The sequence below is a fragment of the Lolium perenne genome, chromosome 3 (genome assembly GCF_019359855.2).
Source record: "Lolium perenne isolate Kyuss_39 chromosome 3, Kyuss_2.0, whole genome shotgun sequence".
NCBI classification, from domain to species: domain Eukaryota; kingdom Viridiplantae; phylum Streptophyta; class Magnoliopsida; order Poales; family Poaceae; genus Lolium; species Lolium perenne.
Genome location: NC_067246.2, coordinates 291,763,016 through 291,775,150, shown reverse-complemented (window position 1 = coordinate 291,775,150; position 12,135 = coordinate 291,763,016). Strand labels below are relative to the sequence as shown.

The 12,135-nt window shown below is 50.1% G+C and overlaps 1 protein-coding gene across 1 annotated transcript; it reads left to right on the top strand.

Annotated features, from left to right (window-relative positions):
• The first annotated feature begins 2,439 nt into the window (after positions 1-2,439).
• Positions 2,440-6,586, top strand: LOC127345187 (F-box protein SKP2A). The gene is made up of 5 exons (XM_051371625.2): positions 2,440-2,589; positions 3,991-4,277; positions 4,759-5,107; positions 5,181-5,322; positions 5,996-6,586. The coding sequence occupies exons 2-5, from the start codon at positions 4,018-4,020 to the stop codon at positions 6,385-6,387; spliced, it is 1,143 nt and encodes a 380-aa protein (XP_051227585.1). The 5' UTR covers positions 2,440-2,589; positions 3,991-4,017; the 3' UTR covers positions 6,388-6,586.
• The last annotated feature ends 5,549 nt before the right edge of the window (positions 6,587-12,135 follow it).

The window sequence follows — 12,135 nt, the reverse complement described above, 5'->3', positions numbered from 1 at the left end:
TCTACTGGCATGTTGTAAATTCTGAAATATTTGTTTGCTGCAGGTGGATTGGGAGCCATATGGTACCTACTACCATATTGGCGCGGGGATGGCTGACCTCAACCCCAAGTGCCTTGAGGAGGCACGTTTCTGGCGTATGCGCTGCCCACTCATATGCATGTGGCTTGTTGAATACCATCAGCCGCACAGAGTGATGAGACAGTTTGGGCTGTATCAGGAGTGCCCACCTCAGTGGCAAGACACGGACCACACGCTTCATAGGTAAACCTCTTGAATCATGCGATGGAAGCTTGTTGATTGAAGAGATAGAATCTAACTTCTTGATTCTTGCAGGCTTGATAGGCAGCGGGAGAGGAAGATCACAAATTGGCCTGTCCGTCATAGAGGCCACGTCACAGCGTTCCAACACTCTTTGGAAGCGATACGGAATGATGGCCATGTGGAGATTGTGCCTCACGACTTGGCCGCTTTCAACGAGTATCTCCAATGGTTTCATCAAAGCACGCGTATCGAGTTAGTGAAACCCGCGTATGATGACGACATCTTGGACGACCCCATCGAGTTCGATGAGATTGCGCAAAGCCAGCACGACATCTATGCTCGCAAAGGGAGGTCGACTTCTATTGCTTCCGAGATGAACTTCGTGGTAATGTATTCTCTCATTAGCTAGTACATCATCTACATTGGTATGTGATCGCTTAAATTGTGTATAATATGTTTGTCACAGCGGTCCGAGATCCAAAAAACAGCTGAGGAGTGCGAGGTTATTTGGGATCAGAGCCATAGAGATGAAAATCCTATCGAACCGTTGCGGCATTTCATTAAGGTAGAATCACCAACTTTGAATGTAAGCTATTATGTTCGGGTGGCTTTGTAACCATGACTTCCATGACGCAGAACACTGCACGAAAGATGCGGCGGTTAGCCAACTTGCTAGGTTGCCGCGATGGCGAAATTGCCCCATCCTCTTCTGAAGAGGCGGAGGTATGGACTATTTTGTTGCTGTCAAACATGTGCTTACTAGTTTCATCTCTTGTAATCTCATGTGTTCATGTTTGTGAAGATTCCTGACGATGACACCATTCTGAGTCAAGGCATTGTGAGTCAAGGCAAGAAGCAAGCCACACGGTTGCTTACCAGTTGAAGCCAAGGGGCAAGGCTCCAAAACGATACACTCTGGACGATTATGTCAACCGAGGAAAGAAGGTTGTCATTGAGAAGGATGAGGCGCCGCCGCGGAGATCATCTTTGAGGAGGATGAGGAACGATGAGCCGTTATCTTCAAAGGAGGAGGAGCAGGAGCAGCAGCAACAAGAGCCACGGCAGCGGGCGAAAAGGTTGGCCGTCCGGAAGCAGCCTGTGAGGAGGGGACGTCGCGGAGGATAGATGCATTTGCTACGTGTTGTTGTGAACTCTATCGTGTTGTCAACTCTATGTCATTTCGAACCATGTCTATTGTTGCTACGTGTTGTTTGAATCTATGTGTTACGATGTGAGCTATGATGTGTGCTATGTGTATGATGTGTGTATGAAATTGCTATTGTTGTATTGAAAACTGTTGAAATTTCTCTACAAATTTTCATGAATTAGCAAAAGTCATTGTGTGGCGCCGACATCATGGGCGCCACACTTCACAATGTGGCGCCGACGACACGAGCGCCACACAATGCAAGTTATATGTCGAAAACATCCAGGGGCTCCGGAAGTTTAGTCCTTAGCCATTTTGGCGAGGCTGTTTGTGTGGCGCCCGTGGCACTGGCGCCACACACCTCACTGTGTGGCGCCCGTGGCGTCGGCGCCACACATACAACCTCGCCAAAACGGCTAAGTCCCAGGAGAATTGTCTTACAGTATGTTTTGGCCAAACATAAGTGGATGTGTGGTGCCCTTCCGAGCGGCGCCACAGTTTCACCGTGTGGCGCCGACGCCACGGGCGCCACACATCCTGCCACGTCGGGTCGGCGCACAGCTCAGCGTCGAGGGCGCCACGTCGGCTGGGAGAGTGGCGCCGCCGGCACGGGGGCCGCACAGTGAGGTGTGGCGCCGATGTGGGGGGCGCCACACAAAAGGGTTAGATGAGTGAAATAGTTTCGCGGAGGGTCAGACTGTGCTATAGTTGCAACAAAGGGTTATTTTTTCCTGTAAATCCCCTCTAACTCAAGGCGTGTCTAGAAGTTTCGCGCTGTCGGCTAGAGGCGAGATGACAGCGACGGACACTCCTCCCGTTTTCCCGTCCCCGCGTCTGGGAAACACAAAACAAAGAAGGTAAAAACCCCGGGAAACAGACTCCGCCGTCCCAAGAGAAAAAAAAAACAGCGAGAAAGAGAAGGCTCCGGGTCCGCTAGCCGTCGCCTTCCGCACGCCCTGCTCACGTGTGCAGCCGCTCAACACGCCACGCGCAGCCCTCACGAGCCCCTCGTCCTGATCCCCTTCCTCCCCCTCGCTCCGGCTATTTAGAACCCGGCCTTGCTGCCTCCACAGGCAGCCGCCAGTTCACAACTGCGGCAGCTAAATTTTCCCCACCAGTCACAAAAATCGATCGCCTCTGGGTATCGCCGGCGGTGCTGCTTCGCTCCTCGGGCGGACTGGGTGAGTACAAAGCTCATCGCGACCTTTTCTTTTCTCTCTGCATAATTTATCCGGATCGTTTAAGGATTTCTTGCCTGCTGTCGACGCTGATAAGCTGGATCCCCTCCGGAGACTGGATTTTTCACTGGTTCTCTGCAGTTCGCCTTCGAATCTATGAGCTTGAGCTCAGCGATTCTGTAGTTTCTTTTTTGTGGTTGAGTGTGCGCGACAGCTACAGCGATCCTGGGCGAAGCTTGTGGTTGTTCTCTAGGATATTCCTTCCTTCCTTCCATGGCTGCATCTGCAACGGGTCCTTATCTCGAGCGGATGCTAGCTGCCGTCGAGTCTGGCCCTGTTAGCATTTGGTGCCCCGAAGATTCGACCTAATTTCCCCATTGATTTTACCGGATTAGCTGAGATTAATGGAGATTTTGCTGGAATATTAGCTGATTACCTTCTGGTGGCATCGGATCATCATAGGCTTAGTTTTGGGTTATTTATGGTTGCGTTGCTGAGCACGTCTCCGGTTGTTCCGTCCAGCTTAACTTGTAGCCTAGAAGGCACCGGAAATTCTGGTACCTTCCAAAAGAAATAGCTGCCCCTTGCTAGCTTGCCGATCCCTTTAATCTTTTCTTTTTTTGGCTTGGTGCATTCCGCGGTTCCAGAGCTCCTTCTGACGTGGTATGTGTCACGCAAAGCCCAGCCTCCGTGTATTTGCGTGCAAGTTCCTCGACTGGAACTTGTTGATTACCGCAAATACAAGAGGTTGGCTTATACGTGACCTTGTGAATTGTGAGTCGTGAGGAGAGATTGGGGTCTTCATGCAGATTTTTTTTTTATCCTAATGGCATCCTTACGCCACTTTTAGCAGACTTTCAGGTTCTTTGAAACGTTTCAGTTGACTTTCGCAGGCTAGTTAGTGCTATAATCTTGCTTCGTGGAGCAATTTTTTTTTCCCAAACACACATGTAAATGCGTGACATTTTGGAGTAATAGAAAGAGAGCGTTCCGGTTACAACAACTAGATATTATGGCCAACCAAAAAGAGGAAACTAAAAGTAGTAGAAAACAAAAAGGCAGAAAACTAAGTACAGGGCAAGAAATTTAACTAAATAAGACCACCAAGGGCCACACTACTTGTTGAAGCAATAGCGTCTAGATTCGTGATCCTATGATTGCTGCATTCATCTGCATTTGTGCTCCCTACCTATTTTGGCCCCTTCTTTCTTCAGTTCAGTAGATGTAGGGCGTTTGTAAGCAGTAAGAATGCTACCTTGATCAAGCGAGTGCTATTTTTGTCGTGAGTGCTTCTGGCTAGGACATTTTCCTGGGAGAATAATTCAATATAATTTCTTGTTGCAAATGCTTAATACTTACCTTATTGACTAGTAGGTTTCCTAATAACTGCACTTCTGAATGCAGGCCTAGTTTTCGTAGGATACTTTGAAAATGGTCAGTGCACAGCTGACGAGTGGGAACCTGGACAATTCGTTCAATGCACTCATGGTTTCCGGTGGCGGTGAGAGTGTACAGGCACAGAATGGTGGCACAGGCACCACCTTCTTAGGTTGGAAGGACCTTCCAATGGAGCTGCTTCTGAGGATCCTATCAGTAGCTGGAGATGACAGGATGGTTATTGCGGCCTCTGGTGTTTGCACCGGGTGGCGTGATGCACTAGGATGGGGAGTCACACGTCTTTCATTCTCGTGGTGAGTATCTGCATTTCTGTCTCATATGTGAAGATGACCAAATTCTTCAATTTACGACATGACTGAAAATTTAGGACATTTTTTTTCGGGAGTATGCCGAAATGACACTTGCAGCACAGCTAAGCACTGTGTCCAAATCTTTTTTTGGTCAATCATACTATTGTATATGATGATGGAACTTGACTGCAACTATACAGATTTCTTAGTCAATTCATTTTTTCTTCAGCTTTCCAGCTTGATTTTAGAAGGAATAGAAACAAAAGAGGCAACACTGTAACAGTTGAGGTTTTTTGTTGTCCAACCTTTCAACTGCTCAATTAGATGACATAATTTTCCCCAAAAAATTAAATATCTTGGCTTCAAAATAACCGAATGGTTTGTTCAGGGCCTTCTGTGGTTACTACAAAACTTATTCATTATCACCAATATTAGAAGTGCATCTCAGAGAAAGGTTATTGATTAATCAAAGTGTCATTTTCAGGTGCCAGGACCACATGAATGAGTTGTTAATGTCACTGGCTCACAAATTTACAAAGCTTCAAGTCCTTTCTCTACGGCAAATCAAGCCTCAGGTTGAAGACAGTGCAGTGGAGGCTGTAGCAAATAATTGTCATGATTTGCGCGAGTTGGATCTGAGCAGAAGCTTTAGGCTTAGTGATCGATCCTTGTATGCTCTGGCACATGGGTGCCTTCATCTTACAAGGCTAAATATCAGCGGATGTTCCAATTTCAGCGATGCTGCTTTGATCTACCTCACTAGTCAATGCAGGAACCTCAAATGCTTGAATCTATGTGGGTGTGTTAGGGCAGCTTCTGACAGAGCATTGCAGGTACTTCAGCTGCTATAACCCAGTTTGCACAAGTTTATTTAGTTTATATTTAATTTATGGCTTCTTAATGCAGGCAATCGCACGTAACTGTGGTCAGCTGCAATCTTTAAATCTAGGTTGGTGTGATACCGTCACTGACTGGGGAGTGACTAGATTAGCATCTGGATGCCCTGAACTTAGGGCTGTGGACCTGTGTGGTTGTGTTCTTATAACAGGTAATTCTTCTATATTTCTGATGTTGTGTGGTATGCACAACCTTGATACTCTGTTCGGTTGCTGAAACAAATGATACAAGACTAGCAATTTCTTTCTCTGCTAGTTATACTAGATGTCAGGCTTGGTCACACATAGTCTTGTTCTTTTTATCTGCCAAGTGGACGCTTTAATCATGTTTTCTGAAGCTTAGGCATGCCATCAGGTCGGTTTTTTACTAACGAGAAATATATATCGTGCTTTGCGACCTGTCATAGTCATTTCCAACCTGCATTGTTTAGGGGAGGCAAAAACTGAACGTTATGTGATGCACACCTGCAGGTCTTTTAGTTGTAGCCCCATCATATTTCTTCTTACCATAAGTTGCGATCATCGCCTCTTCTAAAAAAAAAGTTGCGATCATCCTTGTTCCATAAAGCTGCTTCTGATGTCTTGTATATGTTTTTCCGATTTACACATTCTATCGGTGGTACAACCACCCCAGTTTTGAAAAGAGCATTGCTGCTGCACGAATTCATCCATGTTTGCTTAGGTGTTTGATATTGCTTGACGTAAATGTCAATTTTTACCCAAGCATTGTGGATAGCACTGTACTATTTACTTGCAAGTGCGTCACCTGTAGAGCCATATGCTCATTTTCCGGAACTTAATTTCTGCCCATTTCTGAATCTCCAGATGAGAGCGTGGTAGCTCTTGCAAATGGATGCCCTCACCTGCGATCCCTGGGGCTATACTACTGCCAGAATATCACCGACCGTGCCATGTACTCGCTGGCAGCAAATAGCCGCATCAGGAGCAAGGGCATGAGCTGGGGCACTGCCGAGAGCGTTGGCAGGCGTAGCCGTGACGACAGGGACGGGCTCTCGAACCTGAACATCAGCCAGTGCACCGCACTGACGCCCCCGGCTGTGCAGGCGGTGTGCGACTCCTTCCCAGCGCTGCACACATGCCCGGAGAGGCACTCCCTCATCATCAGCGGCTGCCTGAGCCTCACCGCCGTCCACTGCGCCTGCGCCCTCCACCCGCACCGTGCAGGGAGAGCCCTGCTGTCTAACCATGCTTACTAAGAACCCAACCTACATGGCGGGGTTCTGAGATCCCAGTATGGCAGAGTTTGTATCGTGTTGTTGTATCAGTGAATGTAATATTGAACAAGGGGGGCGTGGAAGTATGTGTATACTAATGACAAAACGAGTTGTCCAGGAAATGGGTGAAGACAGTATGGTCTGTCAGGAAAAATGTGAGAGCATGAGACTTTTTATCTCCTGATTTCTGGAGCTGCCAGCCAAAGACGGCCAGGATCGAACAGGAAGCAGCTGTGAAGTGTAAGTAACGGCACATTCGATCGAGTAACCCAGCTCGCTAGCTAAATTCAAGCTGGGTTAGATTTCTGCCAGCTTTTTTTTTTCGAGGGGGACGGGACGCGGGGGGGGGCGTAAAAAAACCCCACCAGCTTCTTTGTCTATCTTTCGTATTGAAAGAAATATCTATTTTACATAACTTAATAATTATCAATAAAAGCTGGGGGTGTGGGGGGTAAAAAAACCCCACCAGCTTCTTTGTCTATCTTTCGTATTGAAAGAAATATCTATTTTACATAACTTAATAATTATCTATAAAAGCTGTATGCATCACTCAGAGGCTGGGGCGGGAGTCTCCATTTAAAAAAAAAATCTATTTTACATCCAAAGAGGCTTATTGCAGGCCTGCGGGTCCCACAGTGTTATCCGGTCGCATGTTTTGGCTCGTCTCTACTCCGAGGAGCGATGCCGACGAGTTGCCACTATCTTCACCGCGCAAGAAGACGCTCGAGTATATCTGCCAGTCGTCGACGCCATATGACGGTGCGATCCTGGTGCCGTCTAGAGGAGTGAAGAGAATGGAGAAGAGGAGGATGCAGCGTCCGGTGGCTCTGGGGCTGCTTCCTACGTCGACAGAGGTGAGCCCTATTATCCGATCTAGCCTCTTCTCATCGCCGACAAAAGATCTAAGTATGCCCGTTATGCCATAGGATTACCTCGTGGCACCTAAGTTCACGAGTACCTGATAAATTTCTGGCACCAAAAATCTATTATACAGTTCTCAAAAAATTCCGAACAATTTTTTTGCATGTAGGGGAGTATGTATGTGCGTGTCTTTTTTTCATACTCAAATTCAAAAGTACGTAGCTTAGGAAAAGGTAACAACTTTCAAATGAATAGTCTGAAGAAAACTCCTCCCAAAAGTTCCGTAACTTTTTTTTTCTTTCGAGAATACACCCTGGAAGGTGTATTGATCACATAGAAGAGCAGCCAGAAGGCTCACACCACAGAGTTCGTGCTGTCAACAGGGGTGACAGCTCCCCTGCCAAAGTCTAATCTCCGTCTCTCCACGAAAAAGGAAAAGGATCGGGAAAGCCGAAAGACTCGGAGCGGAACAACCTAGCTAAGCGCCAACTGAGGGATTCCTCCTTGATCCTACCTCTAATCGCTCGAGCCTCCGGTACTGCGCCGTTGAACACCACCTCATTCCGGTGCCTCCAAATGCACCAGAAGACAAGGATCACCGCCGTCCAAAGGTCCCGCCTCGACCCTGAGGGGCACGTCAAGGAGGACCACCACTGAAGAAGGTCGGTGTCCACGGAGGGAAGCCACTCCATCTTCCCCCACCGAGCTAAGGCCCAGGCCCAGACCTCACGCGTGACCACACACCCAAGCAGAAGGTGCTGGATGGACTCCGGCTCCTGGTCGCACAGGGGGCAAGCAGCGGGGTGTGGGAGGCCACGCCGCTGCAGTCTATCTGCCGTCCAACACCTGTTCCTGGAGGCCAGCCAGGCGAAGAACTTGCAGCTGTAAGGTGCCCGCGAACGCCAAATCTGGGAGGCCACCGGCGCCATAGTGGTCCCGGCGAAAAAGGCGTCGTAGGCCGACTTGGCAGAGTAGACACCGTCCGCCGTCCACCGCCAGCGAAAGGCATCCACCTGGTCAGGTGAGAGAAGGATGTCGGAGATGGCATTCCACAGGAGGAAGAACTCTGGGACCGCCGCAGCTCCCAAGTTGGGACCGCAATCTCGCATCCACTCCCCACCGAGCCCCTCCTTGACGGAGCGGGAGTTGGCGTGCCGCTTGCTGACCAAGGCCGCCAAGTTAGGCGCAAGGTCCGCCACCCGCGCACCGCCAATCCAGCGGTCCTTCCCGAACAAGGCGTCCTCACCGTTGCCCAAGGAGACCACCATGGCCGAGTCAGCCAGGGCCCGCGCCAAAGGAGGGACCTTGAGATCGAACTCGGCCCACGCCTTCGTCGGATCCGTTCGCTGGAGCCAAGCCCACCGACACCGCAGAGCCACGTTAAGAAGGTGAAGATTAGGGATGCCTAAGCCGCCACACCTCTTGGGAGCGGTCACCCTATCCCACGCCACCAAACAGTGGCCACCACTGACGTCGGCCCGCCCCTTCCACATGAAACCACGGCACACCTTACCGAGAGCTTGTAGAGTCTTAGGGGGGATGTCCAGGGACATCATGGCATGGACCGGTATGGCGCTGAGCGTGGTCTGGACGAGGATGGTCCTACCTCCGCGGTTCAACAGGCGGGCACCCCACTGCGGCAGCCGCTTGGCTGCGCTCTCCACGACCGGCTGGAGCTGAGCTGCCGAGGGCTTGCGCAGACCAAGCGGCAGGCCAAGGTACTGACAGGGCCAGTCCGCGACGGCACAGCCAAGGGTGGCGCGCGCCAGCTCCACCTGGTCAGGGCTACACCGGATGGGATGAACCGAGCTCTTAGCTCGGTTGGTGAGAAGGCCCGAAGCCTTCCCGAAGTCCTCAAGCACCGCCGCGCAGGAGTCGAGGTCAAGGCAGGTAGGTTTGAGGAAGATGACCACGTCGTCGGCGTACATGGAGGTGCGCTGTCGGAGGCCACGAGGGGCCAAGTCAGAGAGCAAACCCTCCGCCGCAGCCTTCTTGATCATGAGATATAGAACCTCCATGACCGAGTCGAAGAGCAAGGGGGAAAGCGGGTCCCCCTGCCGCAGCCCACGCCTGTTGTATATAAGGTCCCCCGCAACACCATTCACCAGGACACGGGTCGAGGCCGTGCTGAGCAGCCCCACCACCATAGAAATCCACTTGGGACCAAAGCCCAACTTGGCCATAACCTCAAGGAGGAAGGCCCAATCCACGGTGTCGAAAGCTTTGGTGATGTCAAGCTTCAACATGACTGCCGGGGCCTTGAGAGCATTCAACCTCCTAGCCGTAGACTGCACGAGCTGGAAGTTGTCATGGAGGCAGCGACCACGGATGAAGGCGCTCTGATAGGGCCCAATGAGCTGCCCCATACGCGGAGCGAGGCGTGAAGAGAGCACCTTGGCGATGAGCTTGGCCACACTGTGGATCAGACTGATGGGCCGGAAATCCTTTACCTCCACGGCATCAGCATGCTTGGGGAGGAGAGAGATGAGGGCCTGATTGGCCACATGGAGGCCACGGCAGTCCCCACTCCACATGGCATGGAAGGCGTCCATAACATCGTCCTTGATGATCTCCCAACAGGCGACATAGAACCTGCCAGTGAACCCGTCTGGCCCTGGCGCCTTGTCCAGCTCCTGTGCCTTGACCACATTCCACACCTCCTCCACCGAGAAGGGGCTCTCGAGATCGAGCAAGTCATGCGCCGGCATGCCAAGGAAATCCAAGTCCACCGAATAGGGTCGGTCTGGACAGGATCCAAGGAGCTGCTGGAAAAAGGCATCAACAGCCCTCCCCTTCTCCTCTTGCTCGGCCACCAGCGCCCCATCCACCTTGAGGTGGGCAATGAAGTTCTTCCGGCGCCTATGGTTGGCGTGAAGGTGGAAGAACTTGGTGCAGGCATCACCCTCGCTCAACCACGTAACACGGGAGCGCTGGCGCGCAATCGTCCGCTCGAGAGAGGCCAGACCTAGCAGTTTGCGCTTAAGGAGCTTCCGCATCCCGCGCTCACCTTGTGACAAGGCCCGGCTCTCCATAGCCACGTCGAGCCGCAAGATGAGCTCATTCGCCACGAGGATCTGCCGCTTGACACTGCCGATGAAACGATCGTTCCAGCTGGTCAGCGCCTTCGCCGTCGCAGCAAGCTTGGCAGCCAGCCGCTTGAAGGGGTTTGCCTCCGCCGGGGTAGAAGACCACGCGTCGCTCACAGTATCGGCAAAGCCTTCCGCCTTGGGCCAGAAAGCCTCGAAGCGAAACCGCCTTCCGGTTGGGAGGGGGGCCACCAGGTTGAGGAGCAGCGGACAATGGTCCGACGTCGATGAGCTGAGGGCGGAGAGGAGGGAGGCCGGGAAGATCATCTCCCAATCCACCGTAGAGAAGACGCGGTCGAGTCTCTCAAGGGTGGCCTGCTCCCTCTCATTAGACCACGTGTAGCGCCTCCCATTGAGGTAGAGCTCTTTGAGCTCCAGGTCATTGAGAAGCCTACGGAACTTGCCCATCATGCGGCGATTTAGGTTCGTGTTGTTCTTGTCCTGGGCGTCCACAATAAGGTTGAAGTCACCGGCTACCGCCCACGGGCCTGGATGGAGGTCGCGCACATCCTTAAGCTCCGCCAGAAATAAGAGCTTGTCCGCGTCTGATTGGGGTCCATAGACGCCCGTGAACCACCACCCATCGGCACCCGCCCCCCCCCCCCACCCGAGCCGTGATGGCATTGGGCGAGAAATGAGGGTTGGAGATGGTCACCTCCACCGATTTCCACGCAAGAAGGATACCACCTCGGGTGCCGGCAGCCGGGAGGTAGAAGAACTCGTAACTTAATACCGGAGTAACTTGATAGTCGACAACTATGTAACTTAATACCGGAGTAACTTTAATCAGGTTTAGGAGTACCCATGTTTCAAAAATTCGTTTTAGCTTATGCCACCATCGATATTTCTGCTCAATAGTTGCAAATTGCAGCCGAGTAGATAGGTTCAAAGGAATAAAAACCGACACATACGAATCAGTTGTGTTGTCAGCAAGCTGCTAGTGTCATTGGAGGATATAAGGCCCTGTTTGTTCAAACTGGAGCTTGAGCTTCTACCGCTTTTAGGTCTTTTAAGCACAAGCCTAAACAAACATCTAACTTTTAGATCCGGGCTTATAGATTAGCTGATTCACACTACAAGCCACAAGCACGTCTAAAGTTACTTCCTATAGGTTCCCGCAGCTTCCAACTTAAAACCGAATCGATAGGTGGGACTGCCCCTAGAGTCTGAAGTATATACGAACAATGCCACCACACAGAAAAGAAAGAAAATGTTTGAGAATCTCTGCAACCAGGAGCAAGGGCCATTTACCATCTTTTCTTGATTGTATGTTTTGTGTCATTTTTGTACGATACATGACTTCTATTTGCTATCACATGTATGTGTGATCCAGATAAGTGGTTTATGTGTGATTCAGATTTGTTTCTTGGTGTAAATTTTTGTTGTTAATGTACAATTTGTGCCAAGCTGATGTATTTTTAACCATGAAATTATATCATGGAAAATCTATGGATTGAATTTTCATTTTTCATTTTATTATAATATGGATGCATATATTATTTATATCCCCGTCTAGTGTTACTTGTTATAATCATTTATTAACAAGTCAAATAGCAATAATTCGAAGCACTTCTTTTTCCATTACACTATTTTGGAAACCTAAGAACTCGATCGTATGGATATGGAAAATACAGGATTTCCGATCCTAGCGGGAAAAGGAGGAAAACGGATAAAACATATTTTTACCAAAAAAAATTGTGACACGCTTATTATTTGAGTTAGCACAAATCAAAATCGGTTTAATCCGATCACATCAGTACTTATACACCATCTTCAGCATACA

Coding starts and splice junctions, on each gene's coding strand:
- LOC127345187 (XM_051371625.2), top strand. CDS start 4,018: ATGGTCAGTGCACAGCTGACGAGTGGGAACCTGGACAATTCGTTCAAT. Junction 4,278..4,758: donor ACACGTCTTTCATTCTCGTG/GTGAGTATCTGC, acceptor TGTCATTTTCAG/GTGCCAGGACCACATGAATG. Junction 5,323..5,995: donor TGGTTGTGTTCTTATAACAG/GTAATTCTTCTA, acceptor CTGAATCTCCAG/ATGAGAGCGTGGTAGCTCTT.